Here is a 23,176-nt window from a genome sequence, read left to right as displayed (position 1 = left end):
TGCATGTTTATGGAATCGATAACACATTTACCGGTTATGTAGTCATCGCCGACAAGTAAAAACACCGACATTCCGTTCGGAATAACTGATAATCTGTTATTCGCTTTACAAATTATCAGTTATTTCGGACGGAATGTCAGTGTTTGTAAAGAATCTTATGCGCTTTAAATGTGTTATCGATCCCATAACCATGCAGCAGTATCGATTATGCCTTCGGATTTAACTTATAATATGCACAATATATGGGATATGTTCGACACGACCACTGTCGTCCGAAATAACTGATAATCTGTAAAGCGCAATATGAACGGCACAAGATCTTCCAGAAAAAAAAATTAATCTACTACAATTTGCACAACAAATCATAGCCACTGAGCAGATAAATAACATCTTATTATTTGAACGTGGTGCCCTCTGACGGCTATAAATTTAATTAGTAATGACTGTCAGCCGTCATTCTGAGACGCGCCAATTTTATTTTATACAACACCCCATTCCATTCATCGTCTATCACCGGACCAAAATCAACGCCGAAATTGTTTAAGTTGTTCGTGAATATTATCTGGCAACTAAAAAGAAAAAATACCGACTAATATCAATGTGAAAAACAAAACATTTTAAATAGTTTCCTTGAAGCTTTGGGAAAATTTCAACGTATTTTTGCCAGCGTGTGAGTAAGTACGCGTGTATAACAGCGTGTATATGTGTACGTGAGGTTTTGTTGTGACCATTTGCTAATAATGAATTGGATATTTAACTAATAACCAACGTTTAATTCATAATTTGTTTTGGATCTAATAATTATTAAACTACTACTTTATTTAAGCCAGTATATAAGTTAATTCCTGCCCAAAAATATTTCGTATATTGCTGTCTTTGAGAATTTACGTTCTTGAAGAGAGAAGATTATATATGTATTCTCTTTTTTTTCACAGAAAGCATCAATAAGGGTGCATTTATTTGTTGTTTACCTATTGACATTCTCTCTTAACTGTGACAATCAGAAATCAAACAGCTCCACAGCTGCATCATTTTTCATAAGCGTAGAAGAAAATACGAATACTTTTTATAAGACTATATAAAAATATAGATTTCAATGTTAGAATTTCAATAAAAGTCTTTGTTCTATAGCTATTGTTTTGAGCTAATATCTACGTCGTCATAACCGGCTGATTGCTTCGTTGTCTTTATGCAATTTCATAGTCAACATGGAAGGTTAGTTTTTTTTTTTTGTCATATTTGTCCCGAAGCCTAGAATATTTGGTTTTAATCACCTTTATTTTCCATAGGTCGTGCTCATTCCTCTAATGAAGTTCGTGAAGTTTTGGATAAGTATTTGGAATTGTTTCATCAAAGCAGCAGTATCGACATCAAATACCATTTAGCACCCAACAGTGTGATTGACTGGTATGGACGGACAGTACGTGGAGCAAACAAAATTCATGATTACTTAAGGTAGGTCGTGGAAAACATTATGAAAATATAACAAAAAATATGTACATGAAATGATTTTTCTGTGGAAAATTAGTTTCGTCAATTTTTTTTATTCGCATGACAATTTGAAGAGGTATAACATGTGACACAATGGTACAACAAAACAATTGCAATGAAAGCACATGTCTTGTGAAATAAATGTACATTTTCAGTTTGCAATGGCTTGGGAAACCACCAGTCTTGTATCCAGGCTAGTTTTCGGATAATGCGATTTGCTATTGAATATGTAATATGATGGGCACGCTCGTTACTTTGACGAACATCTCTATACTTGCGTCGAAATTGGGAAAAAAAACCTATCAGGATATTTTGGTAAAGGGGGCTGTTAGGACTTTTTGAACCACTGACTATGTTCAATATAGCATCCAAATGATTGACAATGAGACTCTTTGAAAGAATTCGATATATAGAAGCATCGGTAGTGTTTTCGGGCAATATTATGTAAATTCAAGGTGAAATACAAGACACGTATGAACACGTTAACATTATAGCTTAGGTGGGAACTGTATACAGGGGGTATACCTTGCAGGCCCGAGTAGCATCCAAGAGGATACTGCAACAAAAGCCATGAATCAACCCCTAATTGCCTGATGTTGATAACTGATTTTTCGATCTGTAATAAAAAAGGCCAACTTACAAATTTGCCTGAATATGTTGTTTATAATTTGTTCAGGTTATACAAGAAACTTCTCTTCCAATAGATCCCATAGGATAATAGAATTAGAAGAATGGTTCATCAGGCTGCTGGTTTTCTAACCGGCTACATATGATTGATCTTAATACCCAAAATTCGGGAAATTCGTAAATAGTGATGATCTTATATAAAAAGTTAGCAACAAATTGAGGTTAATTGAATCAACTGTGCAATAGGACCCATTTAAAATATCTGTCATATAATGAGCTCCGTGTGATTATAATGTTGCTGTAAATAAGTGAATATCTTCACAATACATTCTTCAAAAATTCTTGCTATTATAATTTTGGGATTATTCGTTTGGCTTCATGACCTCAAGCCAAACGAATAATCCCAAAATTGTAAAAATCCAAAGGTCAACTAACATTACTAAACAATTCTTGTTATTTTCTATTTATGTTTACTTAAAGAGGATGAAACTACTTCATTAAATTTCCATTAGAATAACATGGTATTTTACATAGGAGTATGTATTAGCGAACTACCTGAAATGCTTCCTTATATCCCGAAGACCCATTATCGGGATATAAGGAAAACTAATTTTATGAAAATAAATATATGACATCATTGAGGCTACCTGAAAATATTTCGATAATTGTTCGTAAACAAATTATAAATGATAAATTTCTTAGAAACTGCTGCTATTCCATAAAACAGATGTAATCATAAACAGTTTATCACAATGGACTGAATAGTCTAAGCGAGTCTGAAATTTAAACGGGCTGCCACTTTAACCTAATCGTAAAAAGTTTACATTTACAGCATTTATTTTGTATTGCAAAATATTACCTTAAAATAATTTTTTATTGATTTAAAACATTGAAAGGTTAAACAAATTCATACTATGATGGGTGGATCCATGTTCCGTTAGTTGTACAACCCAGAAACACCCACGGATAGTGCTTAAATACCGTCAACATTGATAGTTGCATTTGTTGTTCGGTTTGAGAAAACTCAACATCGAAAACTCTCACGTCCGGGAAAGTAATAACTCTCGTATCTATACTATTTGTAAGTTTTGTACCATGGAAAGAAAAGGTGTCTGGAAAGGATGACCGCCTTTTGTTTTAATATTTGGGGCAATGTGTACTGCGGTGATTCATGTCTGAACATTCGCGGCACAGAGCTTTGTCATACGCAAGTATTCATAAACGAAATGACGGATCTGTTGGTATCTTCAGATTGCCTGCCAATTTACCCAATTTCAAATACGGCCAATCCAAATCATTGTGTGCATTTCCGTCTGTAAAAATTTCGTCTACATATCCACAGCGTTCACCGTTTTAGGAGCTCGTACACTTTCCAATCCCGAGACAGAGTGCAGGAACTCATCAACCCGTGAAATTAATGTTTTCAAAATAACTATTTCAGAATATTGTCCATCGATAGCCACAAATCTTTCCCAAAAAAAAAAAAGACTCCGCGAATCGAACCAATTTTTGGCTTCATATGAGCGAAAATGCTTAAAAGTCAGGCCAGTTGTAACAGTTTTTAATGTAGTTTCATCCATTTTGTTCTATGCTTGTGGTAGTTTAGCTGGTAGCCAGATCAAGTAACTCTGCGACAAGGATGGGGTGTGTCCAGAGTGATTTGGTAGTGAGACGGGTAGGCTTAGCTGGGTAAGCAAAAAGGTGACGAGTGTCATGTGGCCCGTGATTACAGATGGGACACACGTCAGCTACGCTGCTATCAATCACTGTATGAAACAAGTATAAATTGAGGCGGCGGCACTTGCCTGATCTTAGTTGGGCCAAAACTACCCTTGTCTGCCGTGGGGGGTCTCTCTCCTCCGGTGCAATGGGCGGCGGTCGGACACCGAGAACAGGATTAACCTTGTAGCTTCTCACCGCTTCAGCTACAGCATCCTCATGAATCCTGTTCTGACCTGTCTGGTATGCTGCCTGATCTAGAGGCTGTCTTTTGTAACGCTGGATCTCGGGCTCTAGAAGGTGAAGATCAACCCTTACATTCCTGGGTGAAGGTAGTCTATCCACAAGATGGTGATTCGGATGACAACTTCGATGGCAACCCAAGAGGTACTGCTTTGACAACATGTAGTTGTGTCGACGCACTGGGATGATCTTGGTCTCCGCATAAAGGTGATCCAATGGTGTACTGCGAAGACATCCTGTTGCGGTTCTAAGGGCAGCGTTCTGACAGGTCTGTATGTTATTCCACTGCGTATCGCTCGTTTGAGGTGTCCACACTGGCGCTGCATAGTTTACCATTGATGGGACAATTGCCTTATATGTAGTTAACAAGGTTTCTTTGTCCGCACCCCAAGTGCTTCCGGCAAGCAACTTGAGGACCTTGTTTCTACCGCGGAGCTTATCACAATTTGCAGTGGCGTAGGCGGACGACTTAAAAAGGCTGTCTAATGTGATCCTGAGAATCTTGGGGTAATTTGTTGTCGGAATTGTTTCGCCATCGACTCTGACATTCAAATGCCTGCGTACTTCCGCCGTCCATGTAGTGAATAGTGTGGCTGAGGATAAGACAAAATCTCGACGCCGTCAGGCGGGGTGGAATCGAGGACAGGTAGAAGTTAAACAGTGCCGGAGATATCACCCCGCCCTGGGGAACTCCCTGTTTAACTCTACGGGGTTTTGATTTCTTGTCCTTGAATTCCACGTACGACTGGCGTCCACACATATAATTCAAAACCCAACGCTTCGTTTCTGCCGGTAGGGACGTATTCATATTCATATTCATATTATGTGACATGGTTGACCGTATCGAACGCTTTCGATAGGTCAAGCGCCATGAGGACCGTCCTATGACACGGCTTGGGCCGATTAAGTCCCCTATTGATATGTTTCGAAATGGCATGTAAGGCTGTCGTCGTACTGTGTACCTTACGGAATCCATGTTGATGGTGGACAGCTGGGCGTCCTTGATGGGATCCAATGGTAATCAGAAGGAGCAATATGTGTGGACTATACGGCGGGTAGTACACCAATCCCACCAAGCACAAAGCATAAGCTTCTTTCCATAGATATTCGGTTGTACCGTCGATGTTGAGGCATGACTTTGGGACCTTTTGATTTTTTTCGTTTGTCATTATCCTAGTGGATCCACTTTTTTTCACTAGTAATCATGCGATAGCAGCCGCTGTGGTGCAATGGTTATCATATCCGCCTTCTCAAGGGTTGAATGCCAGATTCGACCAATCACCAAAAAGTAGTGGATGATGGGTTCATCACTATATGAAATGGGATTCGGATTCGATTATAAAATTAAGCTAAACATTGAATCTGGCAGTAAAAGAGTGAAATTCACCACTGTGGTATCACAATGAACGGAGTAGTCTAAGTGATCCTAAAGTAGGAAGCTGCCACTATACCTAACCTTACAATCTACGGACCGTTTTATTTATTACTACCTCAGTCTCTGGATCATCTAGAATAATTAAGGAAATCTAATGAAAAACGTTTACAAAGTCGAATGTTGATTTTTTTTGAGGAGTTCATGCGTTTCAAGGAAATCGAAAAAAATGAATGGAAATTGTGTAGAAGCTCAAAAAGTAAAACGTCGGTTTTGTTGTTAGAGTTCATGAGATTCAAGAAAACAGGAATAAACAATCACACTTTATACACTCAAAAATCTATTGTGAAGACAAGTATAGGTTGTAAACTTAAAAATGGTTAGATATATCCAAATTCCTATGGGATTCTTTAATAATATGTATTTGGGTATATTTTATGTGCGATGGCGCAAAAGTTAAAGTGATCGAGGTATGAATCCGATTTTCGTTTTGAAACTCCCCAGAATATTCGTTCTTCGTAGAGGGTTATTGAAAGAACCCAGAAAATACTTACAAGTCGCGTGAGGTGAAAGGATTTAGGTTAGGTGGCAGCCCGATGTATCAGGCTGACTTAGACTATTCAGTCCATTGTGATACCACAGTGGTGAACTTCTCCCTTATCACTGAATGCTGCCCGATTCCATGTTAAGCTCAATGACAAGGGACCTCCTTTTTATAGCCGAGTCCGAACGGCGTTCCACATTGCAGTGAAACCACTTAGAGAAGCTTTGAAACCCTCAGAAATGTCACCAGCAATACTGAGGTGGGATAATCCTCCGCTGGAAAACTTTTTGTTTTAGTAATTGTCAAAGGTTTGCTATTGAAACCGTTGGCCTTTGGCTTCAGAGATGTACCATTGCATCGCGGTGTTCGAAATCGAGGTTCAAATATATCTCGTTCAATGTGAATTTAATATTCTCCACAGAAACATATTGTTACATATATTCGTGTTAACAAATTATTATTAAACCCCATTTCTATTGTAGACACGAAGTAATTAGTCAATATGAACATGTCGATTTTTCGGAGCCGGAAGTATGCAGTCCTATCGAAACAAAAACCAGTCATATGCGCACGTAAATATCAGCTAGAAAGAGACATTAAGAAAATTGTTCACAATTTTAAATTCATACTTTTTCATTATAGAAAAATTATTTCTACGAAACCTATCGATCATGTGCATCCCATTAATCGTGTTCCCGATATGGTTCCACTTAAGTCCTATGCTGATAGTGATGTAGAGGATAATGATCATATGCGCATATCATCGTCCAGACTACTTGATGTTGCTGGAGGTCTCAGAAAAACACCGGAAAAATGTACCAGTACATTGACAATGGCCGATCTGACACCACCTGCAAGTGCTGTAAAAGATACAGAGCCACAATCCACGGAAACAGATGAGGAAAAAACTAAAGATGATGAAGATGCAAAATTGTCCGCACGAAGACAACAATTAAAACGCAGCTATTCTGGCCATTTCAGTTATTTAAAACGTTTGCCCACGGCACCATCCACCAGTAAAAGGGCCAAGGACATTGCTGGAGGTATACGAACTCTTTTGGATGATTCGTCTAGTGAAGAAGATGAATTGGAAGTAATGGAGGCTTTATACACACCCCTAAGGTATTTGGAAGTTACTGGGTTATTACGAATTAGGGCAACATCCAGTGGAAAACAACGAAGTGCTCTCTGGCGTGATCGCACAGAGTTAGAGACACGTATACGGATTTCTTATCGTCGTAAACTAGAAGATAATCAGCTACAATTTGCATTAATAATCTATGAATCATTAAATGGCGATGTCGTAGCAACTCCAACGCGTAGAAATCTTATGTCACAATTCGCATTGTCTACCGATGAGACAGCAGTCGCAGCAATAGCCGAATCTAGCGAACAACAGGCAAATGAACGTAATGCAGTCGAACCCATACTAACGGTTCCCGCAATGACCAGCTTGCCATCGCAGAATACCACTTTTTTCGATAACGAGGAAGATCCCCTACAAGAAGAAACCTCTTTGGAGGCATTATCGGTGGCTAATTTACGTACTCCTACAAAATTTACCCATACCCCGCCAGCAACTCCAAAACGTAAACCACGTTCATTAATGGGCACCGCTTCCGGTCAAAAACGTCTGAATAACTCACCACAGGCGCCAACACCTAAACGTAGCGCTGCTCGCAGTTTAAGACTGTGATGTTTTATTTTCATAAATTTTGGTCTCCATAATGGTCGATATTCATAGATTATTGCTTAAATGTTGAGCGTTTATTTTATATGTCAGACTAGATTAACTTTTTTTTTGAAATTTTGTTAAGAAAAATATCAAGTTTTCATAGGGATTTTCTTATTAGATTTTATTTTTCAATTGGCATGAGGTGTTTTTATAAATTATTTATTTGAAATTATACCAAGTTATCTTTTCGTCGATTTAAATTTTTCAGTGCGAATGTTTTGTTTCTTAAAAAAAAAAAAAAAACATTCAGAATAGCAAATATAGCAGTTAATATTACCAATTCATGGTGTTTCTAAATGTGAAATTTATTTTAAAGTCGTTTAAGAAATGCCAACATTTTAATTTTCAGTTTTCTATGCTACTTTAAGAATCTCAAAACTCGAAATTTTAGAATCGAAAACTCGACTTTTCGCATAAGTCGATCTTCCCAAGAGGTCGAATACATTTGCGACAACTGAAAAATCGAGTTTTCTACAAACTTCCATTTTCATGAACCTCCATTAGGGCAATGTTAGCTAACGAATGTGAATGTAATGCAGCCTATATACACCCACGTTAGTTTGGAACTTAAATGGTAAAAAAAATTAACCACCAACTATGGTACCTTCAATTTAAAGTCTCGAAAGTGGAAAATTTTTCTCTATTGATTTTTATTTTTTTTTTACATAGAAATCAATTGAATTGACTTCCATTTAAAATTTTCAGTTTTGACATTCTTAAAGTGATAGAGCAATCTCCAAGAACTAGCAAATTCGATTTTCAATTTTTTTATTTTAAAACTCACTTTTTTAGTTTTCTTGAAAATAAGAAAAATAAACAAATGAGTTTTTATTCAAAATCTTGTATGCATATCAGCTGAAAATTGTGATAAAATGGCAGTTGCACTATTTTATTATGGGAGAAAATTAAAAAAAAAAAAAATGGTTTCATATTTGGTACACAGGACAAAATTTCATGAAAATTTTCCCAATTAAAATTTTGAGTTTTAAAAAATATTCAATTAAAAATTTGATCGATTCAACAAATTTTTTTAATTGAAATAAAAATTAATCACAAAAATTAATAGTATCAATTAATTTTTTAATTGGATCAATTACTTTTTAATTTTTTAATTGATACTATTATTTCTGTGATTGAAGACATTAAAAATTAAATGGATCAATTCATTTCGTGATTGAATCAGAACATTTTTTTTGTGTGTATGCGAATCAAATGTTCATCAATTTTCAGTTTTTTAATAGAACAAAATCTTATACGTTTTATTCCATAATGGAATGATATTTAGCAAAGTACTGGATATTTTGAAAAGCAATATGCCAAGAAATTATGTACCATAAAATATGGTATACATTGTTTACTTCTTGCAATAGTATAGTCTGAAATTCCGATTTTAATTATATTTTTAATCGAAAAACTGTATATGCTTAAATATCAGTTAGGATAAATTTAAATATCACACATATTTTCCAAATATATTTTATATAAATTTCTAGATTAGGGAAATCAATTTTTTTTTACAATTTGTTTTTCCTTGCCAATTTTAAATGATTAGCATTCTCTATGAAAACTTGCTGTTTTTTTTGTCACAAAATAAATCATAAATTTATCTCAAAACCCCAGTAATTTTCATAATCCTTAAATGTACCAATAAAACATTTTCCTTTTTTATTCTTGAATTTGAATTTTTAGAAACATATATTTCGAATTAGTTTTTTTTTCGAAGGGGTTTCTTATGTTTTTGATATTCGTATATATTTTGGCAATTTTTAATGCAAAATGCATTTTTTTTATTAACTAAATTATCTTTTTTATATATTATATTCTTAATAGATATACATTTATTTTTATAGTCAGTTTTGTTAAACATAAATATTTTCCAATTTTTTTATACTAAATTATGTAATTTTTTCCGAGTTTAAGAAGCAAAATTATATTTTAGTAAAAATTATTATATTTGCTGATTTTATTATTAAAATAATAAAAATTCATAAAATCATACAAATTTTTAAATGCGATTAATTTATTTTACTGAAATATTTTTGTAGATTATCGTAAAGTGTGGTGTAATGGTTCATAGACAAGTTTTTTAACCTTGACTGACTTATGTACGTATTGTCCTTTTTTTGTGGACTGAAACAATTAACTATTCAGCCCACAAAAATATAATATTTGCAATATGTTCTTCAAACATTTATATTAGTTGTCTTCATTCCAAAGCAGCAGAAGGAAGAAAGAATTACACATCCATAATTTAGGGTTTGATTTATTTAATTACGTGGATATTATTATTATTTTTGTTTCAATAAGTAAAATGACAGATGTGTCCATAATACGGTTTAAAAGTTCGTTAATTAACGGAATACTAACGGAGCTTAATAATATCTATCAATTTTAAATTAACGGCACAATATTACGAGTTAGTAATAATTATAGAATAACACTTTCATTTTGCCGGAATGACAATGAAGAAATAGTATTAGGCCCTTTTTTGCCTACCCCAGTTTGCCTAATCTCAGTTAAAAACACATAATTCGAAACACTGAATGGTTGTATCGATTTCCGACCATATAGAACATATATGTGTTTGATCAGCGTGAAATTCTAAGACGGTATTGGCTCTGTTGTAATCACGCAAAAGCTTGCAATACTGAAGCGATCGTGTGCAAGCCGGTCAAGTTTGACGAAAGGCTGACAGTTAAAGCCTAAATGTGTTACATGAAAATGACCTAGAGTATATAATGATAAACACAGATGAAAAATCAAAGTTATAAATTATACCAACGAGAATAAAAATGTGTTCGTTTTGGTTTCAAATTGTTCTAAATTTCAAATATATAATAAAATAAGGGATTGGAATATAGAAAGGAAAAAATAAAAATTATTAACCAGCTTGTAAAAGGAAAGGGAAGTGGTAGAAACCAAAAACCAATTGTAGCATTTCCTCAGTAATACTTACTGCCAATATTTATACCCTTCACCACTACTGTGGTGCAGGGTATAATAAGTTTGTGCATTTGTATGTAACGCCAAGAAGGAAAAGTCTGAGACCCATCGTTTAGTATACCGATCGTCTTAGAATTAAATTCTGAGTCGATTTAGCGATGTCCGTCTGTCTGTCCGTCTGTCCGTCTGTCTGTTGGTGTATTTTTGTGTGCAAAGTACAGATCGCAGTTTTAGTCCGATTGTCCTAAAATTTGGTATAGGGTCCTGTTTCGGCTCAAAGACGATCCCTATTGATTTTGGAAAAAATCGGTTCCGATTTAGATATAGCTGCCATATATATTTTTCACCGATCTGGTAATAATTGGCGTGTATATCAACCGATCTTCCTCAAATTCCGTACATCCGAATATTTTATGAGTCTCGAAAAACTTGCAAAATATCAGCCAAATCGGTTCAGATTTAGATATAGCTCCCATATATAGCTTTCGCCCGATTTACACTCATTTGCCCACAGAGGCCAATTTTTTGCTCCGATTTAGTTGAAATTTTGCACAGGGAGTAGAATTAGCATTGTAGCTATGCGTGCCAAATTTGGTGGACATCGGTTCAGATTTGGATATATCTCCCATATATAGCTTTCGCCCGATTTACACTCATTTGACCACAGAGGCCAATTTTTAACTCCGATTTAGTTGAAATTTTGCACAGGGAGTAGAATTAGCATTGTAGCTATGCGTGCCAAATTTGGTTGACATCGGTTCAGATTTAGATATAGCTCCCATATATATGTTTTTCTGATTTCGACAAAAATGGTCAAAATACCAACATTTTCCTTGTTAAATCGCCACTGCTTAGTCGAAAAGTTGTAAAAATGACTCTAATTTTCCTAAACTTCTAATACATATATATCGAGCGATAAATCATAAATAAACTTTTGCGAAGTTTCCTTAAAATTGCTTCAGATTTAAATGTTTCCCATATTTTTTTACTAACATTGTGTTCCACCCTAGTGCATTAGCCAACTTAAATTTTGAGTCTATAGATTTTGTAAAAGTCTATCAAATTCTGTTCAAATCGAGTGATATTTAAATGTATGTATTTGGGAAAAACATTTATATATAGCCTCCAACACATTTGACGGATGTGATATGGTATCGAAAATTTAGATCTACAAAGTGGTGCAGGGTATAATATAGTCGGCCCCGCCCGACTTTAGACTTTCCTTACTTGTTTTGAGTATTTAAGTTGGAGAACTTCAGGGTACCTCGATATTCATGGGAAATGAGTAAATTCTTTCCTTTATTATTCTGTCAAATACATAACAAAATTGTGGATTTGAACGACGAGTGCCACAGATGGTAGAATACTACCAAAACTGGTAGATTTTCTACTGTTTGGTAGAATTCTTGATGTTCTGGTAGATTTTCCAAAATATTCCTCTCCAACTAAGAGGTACTACACATATTACCTTTAGTAATAAAAATTTAGACAACATTTTCTATAGAAATAAGAATTTACACAAAATTTTCGATAGAAATATTATTTTGACAAAATTTTCTGTAGAAATAAATTTTTAACAAAATTTTCTATGGAAATAAAGTTTTGACATTATTTATTATAAGAATAAAATTTTGACAAAATTTTCTTAGAAAAAATTTTTTTTGACATTTTCTATAGAAATAAAATTTTGACAAAATTTTCTATAGAAATAAAATTTTGACAAAATTTTCTATAGAAAGAAAAATTTTGACAAAATTTTCTATAGAAATCGAATGTTGACAAAATTTTTGAAAGAAATAAAATTTTCACAAAATTTTCGAAAGAAATAAAATTTTGACAAAGTTTCTATAGAAATAAAGTTTTGTCAAAATTTTCGAAAGAAATAAGATTTTGACAAAATTTTCTCTAGAAACAAAAGTTTTGACAAGATTTTCTATAGAAATAAATTTTTGACAAAATTTTCTATAGAAGTAAAGTATTGGCAAAATTTTCGAAAGAAATAACACTTTGACAAAATTTTCTATAGAAATAAAATTTTGACAAATAAAATTTTGACAAAATTTTCTATATAAAAAAAATTGACAATATTTTCTTAGAAAAAAAAATTTTTTTGACAACATTATCTATAGAAATAAAATTTTGACAAAATTTTCTATAGAAATACAATTTTGACAAGATTTTCTATAGAAACAAAAATTTTGACAAAATTTTCTATAGAAATAAAATTTTGACAAAATTTTCTATAAAAACATAAATTTTGCCGAAATTTTCTTTAGAAATAAAGTATTGACAAAATTTTCGAAAGAAATAACACTTTGACAAAATTGTCTATAGAAATAAAATTTTGACACAATTTTCTATAGAAATAAAATTTTGACGCAATTTTCTATAGAAATAAAATTTTGACAAAATTTTCTATAGAAATAAAATTTTGATAAAATTTTCTATAGAAATAAAATTTTGACAAAATTTTCTATAGTAATAGAATTGTGACAAAAATTTCTATAAAAAATTGTATGGAAATAAAATTTTGACAAAATTTTTTATAGAAATATAATTTTCGTGTTTTGTTTTTTATTGTTGGTTCGTACTGTAATCATATTTGTTGTTTTGATCTCAGCTTTAAAACCATTATGTTGACTAAACTAAAAGAGTAGCTTAACCAACAGAGGAAAAGAATGTTTGTCAAATTTATTTGGGCAAAGCCCTATAGATTGCAAGATGGTTGGATGGACGCACGTTTCGGAATTACAATATTCCTCATCAGCATCCTCTACTTGCAGCAAAACTATCAACCAATTATCACAATAAATTAAGGCAGTTCGCTAAACCCAAAGTGAACCACACTTGAACCCTCCGATAAAAGGTTTATGATAGCCGGCTTATGCCGAAATAAATTCATAAAAACATCTCTCTTTTCCTTTGCCACCATCAAATCATCGATTTGTGTGCAGTTGGCTGGGTTTATGCTGGGTTTTGCTGCAAGTAGAGGATGCTGATGAGGAATGTGGTAATACCGAAACGTGCGTCCATCCAACCATCTTGCAGTCTATATGGCTTTGCCCAAATAAATTTTACAAACATTCTTTTCCTCTGTTGGTTAAGCTACTCTTGTATTTTAGTCAACACAATGGTTTTAAAGCTGAGATCAAAACAACAAATATGAAATATACTTTTGACAAAATTTTCTATAGAAATAAAATGTTGACAAAATTTTCTATAGATATAAAATTTTAACAAAATTTTCTATAGAAATAAAATTTTGACAAATTCTTTTATAGAAATAAAATTTTGTTTAATTTTTTTATAGGAATAGAATTGACAAAAATTTCTATAAAAATAAAAATTTTGACAAAATTTTTTATAGAAATAAAATTTTGATTTTTGGAAGCATGTCATTATCTATAAGATATTTTGCTGATGGTTTAGTACTCATTTTTTTCCTTTAATTATAACAAAAAAATAAACGAAAAGACATTACATTAAACGTTATTTTCATTAAATTTGATTTTTTTATTATATATCTTTTGTTAATTGTTATAAAGTTTATATGATATTGAATTTTTTATTGTTCTTAATTAAATATTGCCGAATTTTAAGTACTAGTTTTTGATGACAATAGTTGACAATTCAAAACTTGAGAGAACTAAGTGCTTATGTAAAACTATTAATTGTAACATTAAAATTAAATACTGATATGATAGCTATACTAAAACTTAATTTTATGTGGAAAGTTTTACAAAGGACAGATTTACATATATCTATATTGGAAGTATCGAAGTAGTATGGTGCGTATAATACGATATAATATATTTAACATTTATATATCTTAAAATAAAATTTTAGAAAAAAAGTATAACAAACATAAAAACTAAAGATAATCATAATACGACAATACCACTCTTGATGGTATCTAAAAAACAAAATCATTTGTATTAAATTAAATATTGATAAAGTCTCTTTTGAAACAAATCGAAACATACATTATTTTTTTGTTACATTTTCCCCTTTTTTTAATGGTTTGACTCTAATAGTACTTTATTAAATACTTATTTAAAAAAATTAAAATAAATTACAATATATGTGTATGTACTTATTTAAATAAATTTACACGTGATACATTGTGCCATTGTCATTTTCAACTGGTATAGCTTTAACAATGTAACGTCGGCGATCTGCTAGGACTGAGGGAGGTGGTACGGCAACATCTCCTTCGTTTTGGGCATTATTTGGAAGCTAAAAAATTTAAATATAAAATTATAAAAACAAAATTAAATAATTTAATATTATGTTTTTATATATGAGATATATTTGTATTTTTTGTTTAATAAAATAATTTTGAAAATGAAAATGTTTTAGTGTTAAGAAATTATGAACATGCATTAAACATCGAATTTGTGACGACTACCTTATTTACATTATATTAGGAGGAGTTGCAACAATTAAATAAATATGAAGAATTAATGAATGCATTTTGTACAAAATAAAAGTAAAATTTTAAATTTAACCTTTAGTCGTAATAGACAACCCAGCAAAAAAATTTGGAAGGCACAACTTTAAAAGTTCTTATAAAAATGTCCATCCAAAGATGCTCTTTATTTTAACTACACGGGAAATTATTTTGAGTAAATTTTTTATAACTCACTGTTTTCATAGTTTTAATGGGTAATCTTAACTCTTTTTGTTTCAAATATGTTAAAAACAAGGGTAAGAAATTAAAAAATGGTACAAATTATTTAAATTTTGTCGAAAAAATGCTAAATTCATTCTAGAAAAATTTGCGGTTTTTCTAAATATTTGAGGTTAATGTTTCAAACAAGCGTGAGAATATATTTAGAACCATAAAAAATCATAAAAAGTATTTATTTGGCCAAATTTCAGAAAATTGTTTGATTTACATCCATAATACAGAATTCAGAGCACACCTTAAGAAGTGCTGCAAATTTAATGCAATCGCTGTCGATATGGGGGACATCCGTCCTACGACAAGCCTATGTTAATTCATCGCTTCTGCGCCAATTTTGCACCAATTTTGCACCAATTCCGGATCCAAAAGGAACATTTTCACTACTTTTTTGGTGAAGCTTTTTTGCTGAGTGGCGTATACGTACTGTTAAATATTTGTATTCATAAAGTATACGTTTAGTGGAATTAAAATTCTGACCCAGCAAAAACAGTGTGGAAAAAAAAGCAGTGAAACATTTTTTTTTTATTCGGAGATTCTCTGTGGCGTATACGTTCGGTTAAATTTTTATATTCATAAAGTATACGTTCGATGGAATTCAAATTGTGCTCAATCAAGCATTGGATTCGCAAGTGGTTCAAAGTCAGATCGGAGCAATAAATTTTACATACTTTTTGGTGAAGCTTTTTTGCTTGGAATCTATCTGAGTGGCGTATACGTACTGTTAAATACGTACACTTAGTGGAATTAAAATTCTGACCCAGCAAAAACAGTGTGGCAAAAAAAACTGTGAAAATTTTTTCTTTTTGAATTCGGGGATTCTGCGTGGCGTATACGTTCTGTTAAATATTTATATTCGTAATGTATACGTTCGGTGGAATTCAAATTGTGCTCAAGCCAAGGAAATGCCGCCAAGACAGCAATGAGAATTTTCTTTTTGGATTCGCAAGTGGTTCAAAGTCAGATCGGAGCAATAAATTTTACCCAGGCTTGTCATAGCGCTGGGTTACCGCGCTGCATTGACTTCACATTAGTTCCTCCGTTGTAATGCTATTTCAGTATTTCTGAATTATTAAAAAAAAGTTCTGTTTTGCAATTTCTATCTACGGGTTGCTGATATGTAATGCAACAAAGTAAAATGCTATATTTTTCATTTTATTCTTCAAAAAGAAAACTTGCCAGAAATGCTATTAAATTTAATCTTTTTTTAAATTTGCTATCATTTGCTCAAATTATGGTCTTCAAATGGGCGACAAAGCCATCCAACGCTGCCCTAAAGTGTCTCTGCGGTATTTTGGTCCATTTTCGGCGAAAAGCCGCCCTGAGATGATCGACAATTTGGTATTTTTCAGTGGCTTTTGCGCATGGGGCATTATGGAGAGTAAGCATAATGCCCCATGCGCAAAAGTCAAACCGATTGGGATACGAAGATTTTTTTGGCCATTGTGCGTTAGAAATGAAGCGAGGGACATTATGGAGAGTAAGCATAATGCCCCATGCGCAAAATTCAAACAGATTGGGATACGAAGATTTTTTTTGGCCATTGTGAGTTAGAAATGAAGCTATCATTTGCTCAAATTATGGTCTTCAAATGGGCGACAAAGCCATCCAACGCTGCCCTAAAGTGTCTCTACGGTATTTTGGTCCATTTTCGGCGAAAAGCCGCCCTGAGATGATCGACAATTTGGTATTTTTCAGTGGCTTTTGCGCATGGGGCATTATGGAGAGTAAGCATAATGCCCCATGCGCAAAAGTCAAACCGATTGGGATACGAAGATTTTTTTGGCCATTGTGCGTTAGAAATGAAGCGAGGGGCATTATGGAGAGTAAGCATAATGCCCCATGCGCAAAATTCAAACAGATTGGGATACGAAGATTTTTTTTTGGCCATTGTGAGTTAGAAATGAAGCGAGGATCATCCTTTTAAAGGTATTTTTGGTTGACGCATGCTCTTGCGTTCAAAATGTTTGTCTGCCGAGGGTTTCAATACTGTCTTTAGGACATTTTCCCGATAATATTCGCCATTTATTTGGGCCCCACGGTCGATGAATATAATCGGGGAGTGATCATTTCGACTTTTTGGAAATAATTCTGCAACTTTTGAACGGATAAAGATATCAACATATTTTCTTCTAAAATTCGTAGAATTTTGTAAGAAATGTAGTTAAGAAAAGAAAATAAGAATCGAACTAGGTTAGGTTAGGTGGCAGCCCGATGTATCAGGCTCACTTATGGTGTTTTCTTTTCCGAAAAAAGTGCTTTGCCTTCATTTTGTCTGTACAGAATGCGCATCTTTAAAATGTTGCCAACAAGCTAAAAAATGCTGTCGTTTCAGCGGGTAGAAAATAATTCAAAAAAGGAAACAGGGCAATCGCAGCACTCTCGTTTATCGGCGGTGCTGAAAATGCCCGCACTTTGCCTCTATGCGTGGCGCTATTTTAACAAAAGGATTCGAAGCCTTTTCGCACTTTTGCCCGCACTTTGCCTCTATGCGTGGCGCTATTTTAACAAAAGAATTCGAAGCTTTTTCGCACTTTTGCCTGTTTTTTTTAGAAAAGAACCTAAAAAGTTCATTTTCCGGGCAAAATTGAAAAAATGCGCATTTTATACAAAAAAAGAAAACGCCATTAAACTATTCAGTCCAATTTGAAACCCCATTGGTGAACTTCTCTCTTATCACTGAGTGCTGCCCGATTCCATGTTAAGCTCAATAACAAGGGACCTCCTTTTTATAGCCGAGTCCGAACGGCGTTCCACATTTCAGTGAAACCACTTAGAGAAGCTTTGAAATCCTCAGAAATGTCACCAGCATTGTTGAGGTGGGATAATCCATCGCTGAAAAACTTTTTGGTGTTCGGTCGAGGCAGGAATCGAACCCACGACCTTGTGTATGCAAGGCGGGCATGCTAACCATTGCACCACGGTGGCTAAAAATGGATCATCTAAGTTCAAAATATTGAAAAAATAATATGTGGGGCCCATATCTCGCAAACTATAAAAGATATGTTATTTGCATACGCACGCAAGCTTTTTGTAGGGTTCGATATCGCTTCATTTGGCAGCTAAAACAAAATTCCACACCCCCGAGGTGACCAACTTTCGAGTCCTACAGGTCAGCCCGTGGGACACACAAACTTGTAAACTTATAGGGAAACAACTCAGCATCCACACAAAGAAAAAATTATGTTGATATTTTTATCCGTTCAAAAGTTGCATACACACAAAAAAAATGCTGATTCAATCACGAAATTAATTGATTCAATTAATTTTTAATTGAAATGTCTTCAATCACAGAAATGATAGTATCAATTAAAAAAATAATTGAAGGTCAATTAAAAAGTTAATTGATCCAATTAAAAAATTAATTGATACTATTATTTTTGTGATTGATTTTTGTTTCAATAAAAAAAATTTGTTGAATCAATTAAATTTTTAATTGAATATTTTTTAAAACTCAATTAAAATTTTAATTGGAAAAATTTTCGTGAAATTTTTTTGTGTGTAATTATTTCCAAAAAAAAAAGGGATTTGGAACCATTGTGCAGCGGCCCTTGAGTTCTGGTGGGGTGCAATGGTTAGCATGCCCGCCTTGCATTCACAAGGTCGTGGGTTCGATTCCTGCTTCGACCGAACACCAAAAAAAAATTTCAACGGTGGATTATCCCGTTCGGTTTCCAGTGGTTTCACTGCAATGTGGAACGCCGTTCGGACTCAGCTATAAAAAGGAGGTCCCTTGTCGTTGAACTTAACATGGAATCGGGCAGCACTCAGTGATAAGAGAGAAGTTCACCAATGTGGTATCGCAATGGACTGAATAGTCTAAGTGAGCTTGATACATCAGGCTACCACCTAACCTAACCTTACCTTGAGTTCTGGTGACCAATTGAATGTGTAAATTTTCTGATGATATTTTGGCAAGTAAACCCAATCATTTAGTTTATTCTCAAATTGCTGAATTTGAAATGGCTTCTCATTGGAGAAAGCAAAAATCGATAACTGGCAAGCCAAGCAACTCCTTTGCTCTTTCCAGTCTAACTTTTTTTGTACATCGCACTTTTTGGAGTATCAAAGGGTTTAGTCCAAGCTAATTTTTCAATATGTGTTGCATCCGTTTCGCCATATGTTCAGCTCAGGAGCAACCATTTTCTACCATTGCGACGTGGCTTTCGATTAAATCTGACCTTTACTTTTCGGATAATATCTGGTGGTGTTAAGGTTTTTTCGTCCACTTTTTGGATGTGGCACAATACAGCAAGTGGACGGGGAAACAAAAGATTTATTGACATTTTAAGGCTGGAGGCCTCTAACGCTGGAGGCCACTTGTAGCAAAAAAACAATCACGCTTGGCTTCCATAACGAATACACCTAGACCTAGGTTTGCGTTGTTTCGAAGTTTCGTCGCTGTTGAATTAGTACTAGTTTTCACTTTGCGTCGTTAGATTTTCAAAGTTGCGTTATTATCTGTCTCCAACCTCATAATTCACTTTGCGTCGTGTTTTTTTTTGGAACGTATCTGCGACGCAAAGCGAGGTCTAGGTGTATTTTTGTTTTCTGAATGCAAAAGATCAAAATGCTTTTGTAAGCTTGCAAATACCGCAATAAATCTTTCAGCTGTCAGAGAAGCGGTTTAGAAATGATAGCATACTGAAATTAGTTGCAATACATATCAGCCACCCTATATATGTAAAGACATTTTGGGTAATAATAGCACATATTTTATCGGAAATTTCACGTCTGCAAAGAAATGGATCGGCACACTTTCAAATATTTTTTTTTTGGGAATTCCCTCATTATGTTTAATGTCTGGTAAAAAATGTATTAATTTATTAAATTTATAGCAAAACCTTTGCCAAGATTTAGCACATATTACCTCAAAAGAAATTTTTGTGAAGAAGCACTTATTTGGATTTACGTTAAAAGAATTCGTTTTATTTTTTGCTGGGAATACATCGTTGTCTCAAATCAGTCTAAGAATGACATCTATAAACTCTAATTTAAGACGATTTCTTAATTTTATATTTGTATATTCCATAATTATTGGGCAAATTTAAAATAAGATAGTACATATCACTCAATCACTGAGATGGCCCTAATTGTTGTTATTATTATTATATTTTTATTTTTTTTTTAATTAACATATAATTTAATTGTTGCATTCCCATTTCAAATATCTACAATAATGCTAATATCATTTACTTACTTAGTGTAAATTTCGATTTAAAATCGTATGAATGTTAAAACCCATAAACAAAGGAAAGACAGTTAGTTTTTCATCATAGAGACTCATACAAAATGGTTAATACAAATCGTTACGTTTTTATTTTGGAAAGTGAAAATAATGCATTTGGAATGCAAATCACAATAAATTGGCTGACAATGACGAGGGCTACAACGATAACAAAAACAAATGCGATGACAACGACAATATAAAAAATCAAAAATTCGCATTTCGCAAAAAACCCAATGATACACATACAACAACATGGATTTAGTGAGATACAGAGAAAACACAGAGATAGAGAGAGAGACTATGAAAGAGATAATCGTTTTGACTTTGATACATGTCATGATAGTTTGTGTGAAGAAACACGATTATTTGAGAGTTACAAACCACATATCTCTTTAACGAGGCCGCCATAATGTGTGTGTGAAGTCGATTTAGGAGGGTTTTGAAAAAAAAAAAAAAAAACATTAAAAATGTATAGCCCTTGATTTACTGTGATATATAAGATTTCAATGTTTAGAATATATTGTTTTCTATAATAAAGGCATTGTTCTTCCCTATGATAGTTTTGCCATTGGTAATTTGGGATTTTTAGAAAATTTGGAAAACAGAAAGAAGTGAACTATTTTTGTTTTTGTTAGAAACGGGGATGTGTTCATAAATTTATCAATCATGATGATTGATCAGTGATCTTCTTTCCTTAAAACTAGTTCTAGTAATATGGTGAGGAGGACATTGTGTGGATAGTTTGTCTACGGTGGGTGGATATGTGAACTTCGTTGATGTATGTGTATGTGTTCGTTTATATGTATGTAGTTTTTATTTTTAATTTTGTTGATTTTCATCAACATAGTCAATAGAGGGTGTCTAGAAAAAAAAAAGAAAAACAAAACACAAAAACATATAAAATTTTCAAAAAAAAGGTACATTTATGTATATTTACAACTAATACTAATAAGAACATATAAAAATATATATAAAAAATATAAAAACGATATATGTATAAATGTGTATACTATTCATAAAATAATAAATCTAGGGACCCTTTGGCGATACATACACTCTTTAGATACAAGACTAGTGTTTGCTTTCTGGCGTTTAAAGCATCCATATCAAAGTTCTAAATTGTAATTAAATTCTTAATCACAATAGTCTAAAAAAATTCGGATTGAACTTTTCAAAAGTATCATTCTGGTATTGCAAATTTCCCAATTACTATAAAAAGTGTCACTCTTTGAAAAAAGAAGTACATTAATTACTTCTAATGTGGGTAATTGAGAATATTGTAGCTTTGCATTTTGCTAGTCAGAGAATAGGAAGTACAAGAGTACGAAACTGCGTCAGTAGGTGGCAGTAATGAGGAAAATGTCTCTAATATCATGCTGTTTTTTGTCGGCGTTTCTCGCAAATATCATACAGTTTGTGTCGGCGTCACCCAGTTCTGTTCTCTGCCGGCTTAAGTTTCGTATTAAGGAAACTAGGATTTAGAAGCTACTTTGTAATAACAAATGTTATTTTTTATAAATGTTTTCATTCTATTAAATTTTTGGCAGACAATTTGAAATTATAACTGCCGATGTTTCAATAACTAATTTATCAAAGCAGCGCTTCGACCTCAACGCTGGTCATTCCAAAAGCTGCGATCATTGTGCGACATCTATACGGTTGACATTTGTTTTCTTTGCAAAAGAGAACTTTTCGTCCTCTTGTATTTCCTACCCTTTCTGCTAGTCAGAGAGAATGAAAATACAAGAGGACGACATTTTCCTCATGGCTGCCACCTACTGACACAGTTTCGCTTCACAGTTTCGTTCTCTTATATTTTCATTCTCTTTGGGTTTCAGACGGAATAGCTTCTACGGACAAAATCCTATTTACTTTATTTTGCAAAAAACCATTGCATAAGCAAAGCAAAGTATTGCCACTCAAATCCGGAATTATCACCAAAACAGAAATTATTTAAAATGTGTATATTTATTTAAGTTTTTATTTATCGCAAAATGTACAGGGAATCAAAAAATCGACCCATCGAATGCCTCGGTTTAATTTTATGGGAACTTTCCGTTTCATTTTGTTACCGTCTGTTCACCATTTTGGAACCTAATTTTTTTATTAGTTGTCAGCAGAAATATCTCGTGAGACCGATTTTACTGAAGAATATCCTTCTCATCCATGTAATTTGTAAAAGAAAACTTTCTTTCCCCTGACCGCTCTGCTGGTTCTTATCAAAGGATGCGGATGCTACAAGTTCGCTGTAAGTCCATTGTAGGACATTGAGACAGCCCTTCATATCAAAGGATAGGGATCATTTTGAAGAGCATCTCCCGTTTTTATTTGTAAATTAATACTATGTGACTTCCACCTTATAATCACGTTGACACGAGTGCCGTACAATGTTGGAAATTCTCGGAGAAGTATACAATACTAAGATCTATTACTTTTACTGAATAGTAACTTCCGTTCAAAATATTGTAGGTTTGTCGAGTAAATAGATTTGATACAATTTCAGCATTGTGGTATCCTTTAACCAATAATAATACACAATAAGAGAATACGGATCGTTTTTATCTGAAACAATTAACTTAACTAACTAA

At 33.4% G+C, this 23,176-nt stretch overlaps 2 protein-coding genes across 11 annotated transcripts in view; one reads left to right on the top strand and one right to left on the bottom strand.

Annotated features, from left to right (window-relative positions):
• The first annotated feature begins 460 nt into the window (after positions 1-460).
• Positions 461-8,582, top strand: LOC142231758 (uncharacterized). 6 transcript variants are annotated; one of them, XM_075302400.1, is made up of 5 exons: positions 461-670; positions 1,132-1,215; positions 1,290-1,455; positions 6,479-6,568; positions 6,639-8,582. In XM_075302400.1, exons 2-5 carry the CDS (start codon positions 1,209-1,211, stop codon positions 7,690-7,692), a joined length of 1,317 nt encoding a protein of 438 aa, XP_075158515.1. In that variant the 5' UTR covers positions 461-670; positions 1,132-1,208; the 3' UTR covers positions 7,693-8,582. The 6 variants fall into 6 exon arrangements, with proteins under 6 accessions (XP_075158515.1, XP_075158514.1, XP_075158511.1 ...); XM_075302399.1 differs by having other exon boundaries at positions 1,118-1,215; XM_075302396.1 differs by having other exon boundaries at positions 936-1,215.
• Positions 8,583-14,156: 5,574 nt separating this feature from the next.
• The window catches only part of Pvf1 (PDGF- and VEGF-related factor 1), a 93,486-nt gene continuing 84,466 nt past the window's right edge, over positions 14,157-23,176 (bottom strand). For 3 of the 5 annotated variants that reach the window (XM_075302386.1, XM_075302387.1, XM_075302388.1), the window contains exon 7: positions 14,157-14,910. In XM_075302386.1, the coding sequence (XP_075158501.1) occupies positions 14,782-14,910 (129 nt within the window). In that variant the 3' untranslated portion in view covers positions 14,157-14,781. Of the gene's footprint in view, positions 14,911-20,558; positions 20,745-21,022; positions 21,450-23,176 lie in introns of those variants that run through there. The other 2 variants (XR_012720898.1, XM_075302389.1) reach the window with 2 other exon arrangements.

Source organism: Haematobia irritans, chromosome 3 (genome assembly GCF_050003625.1).
Source record: "Haematobia irritans isolate KBUSLIRL chromosome 3, ASM5000362v1, whole genome shotgun sequence".
NCBI lineage: Eukaryota > Metazoa > Arthropoda > Insecta > Diptera > Muscidae > Haematobia > Haematobia irritans.
The sequence above is the reverse complement of the archived record's forward strand: the minus strand, read 5'-3'. Positions and strand labels throughout refer to the sequence as shown.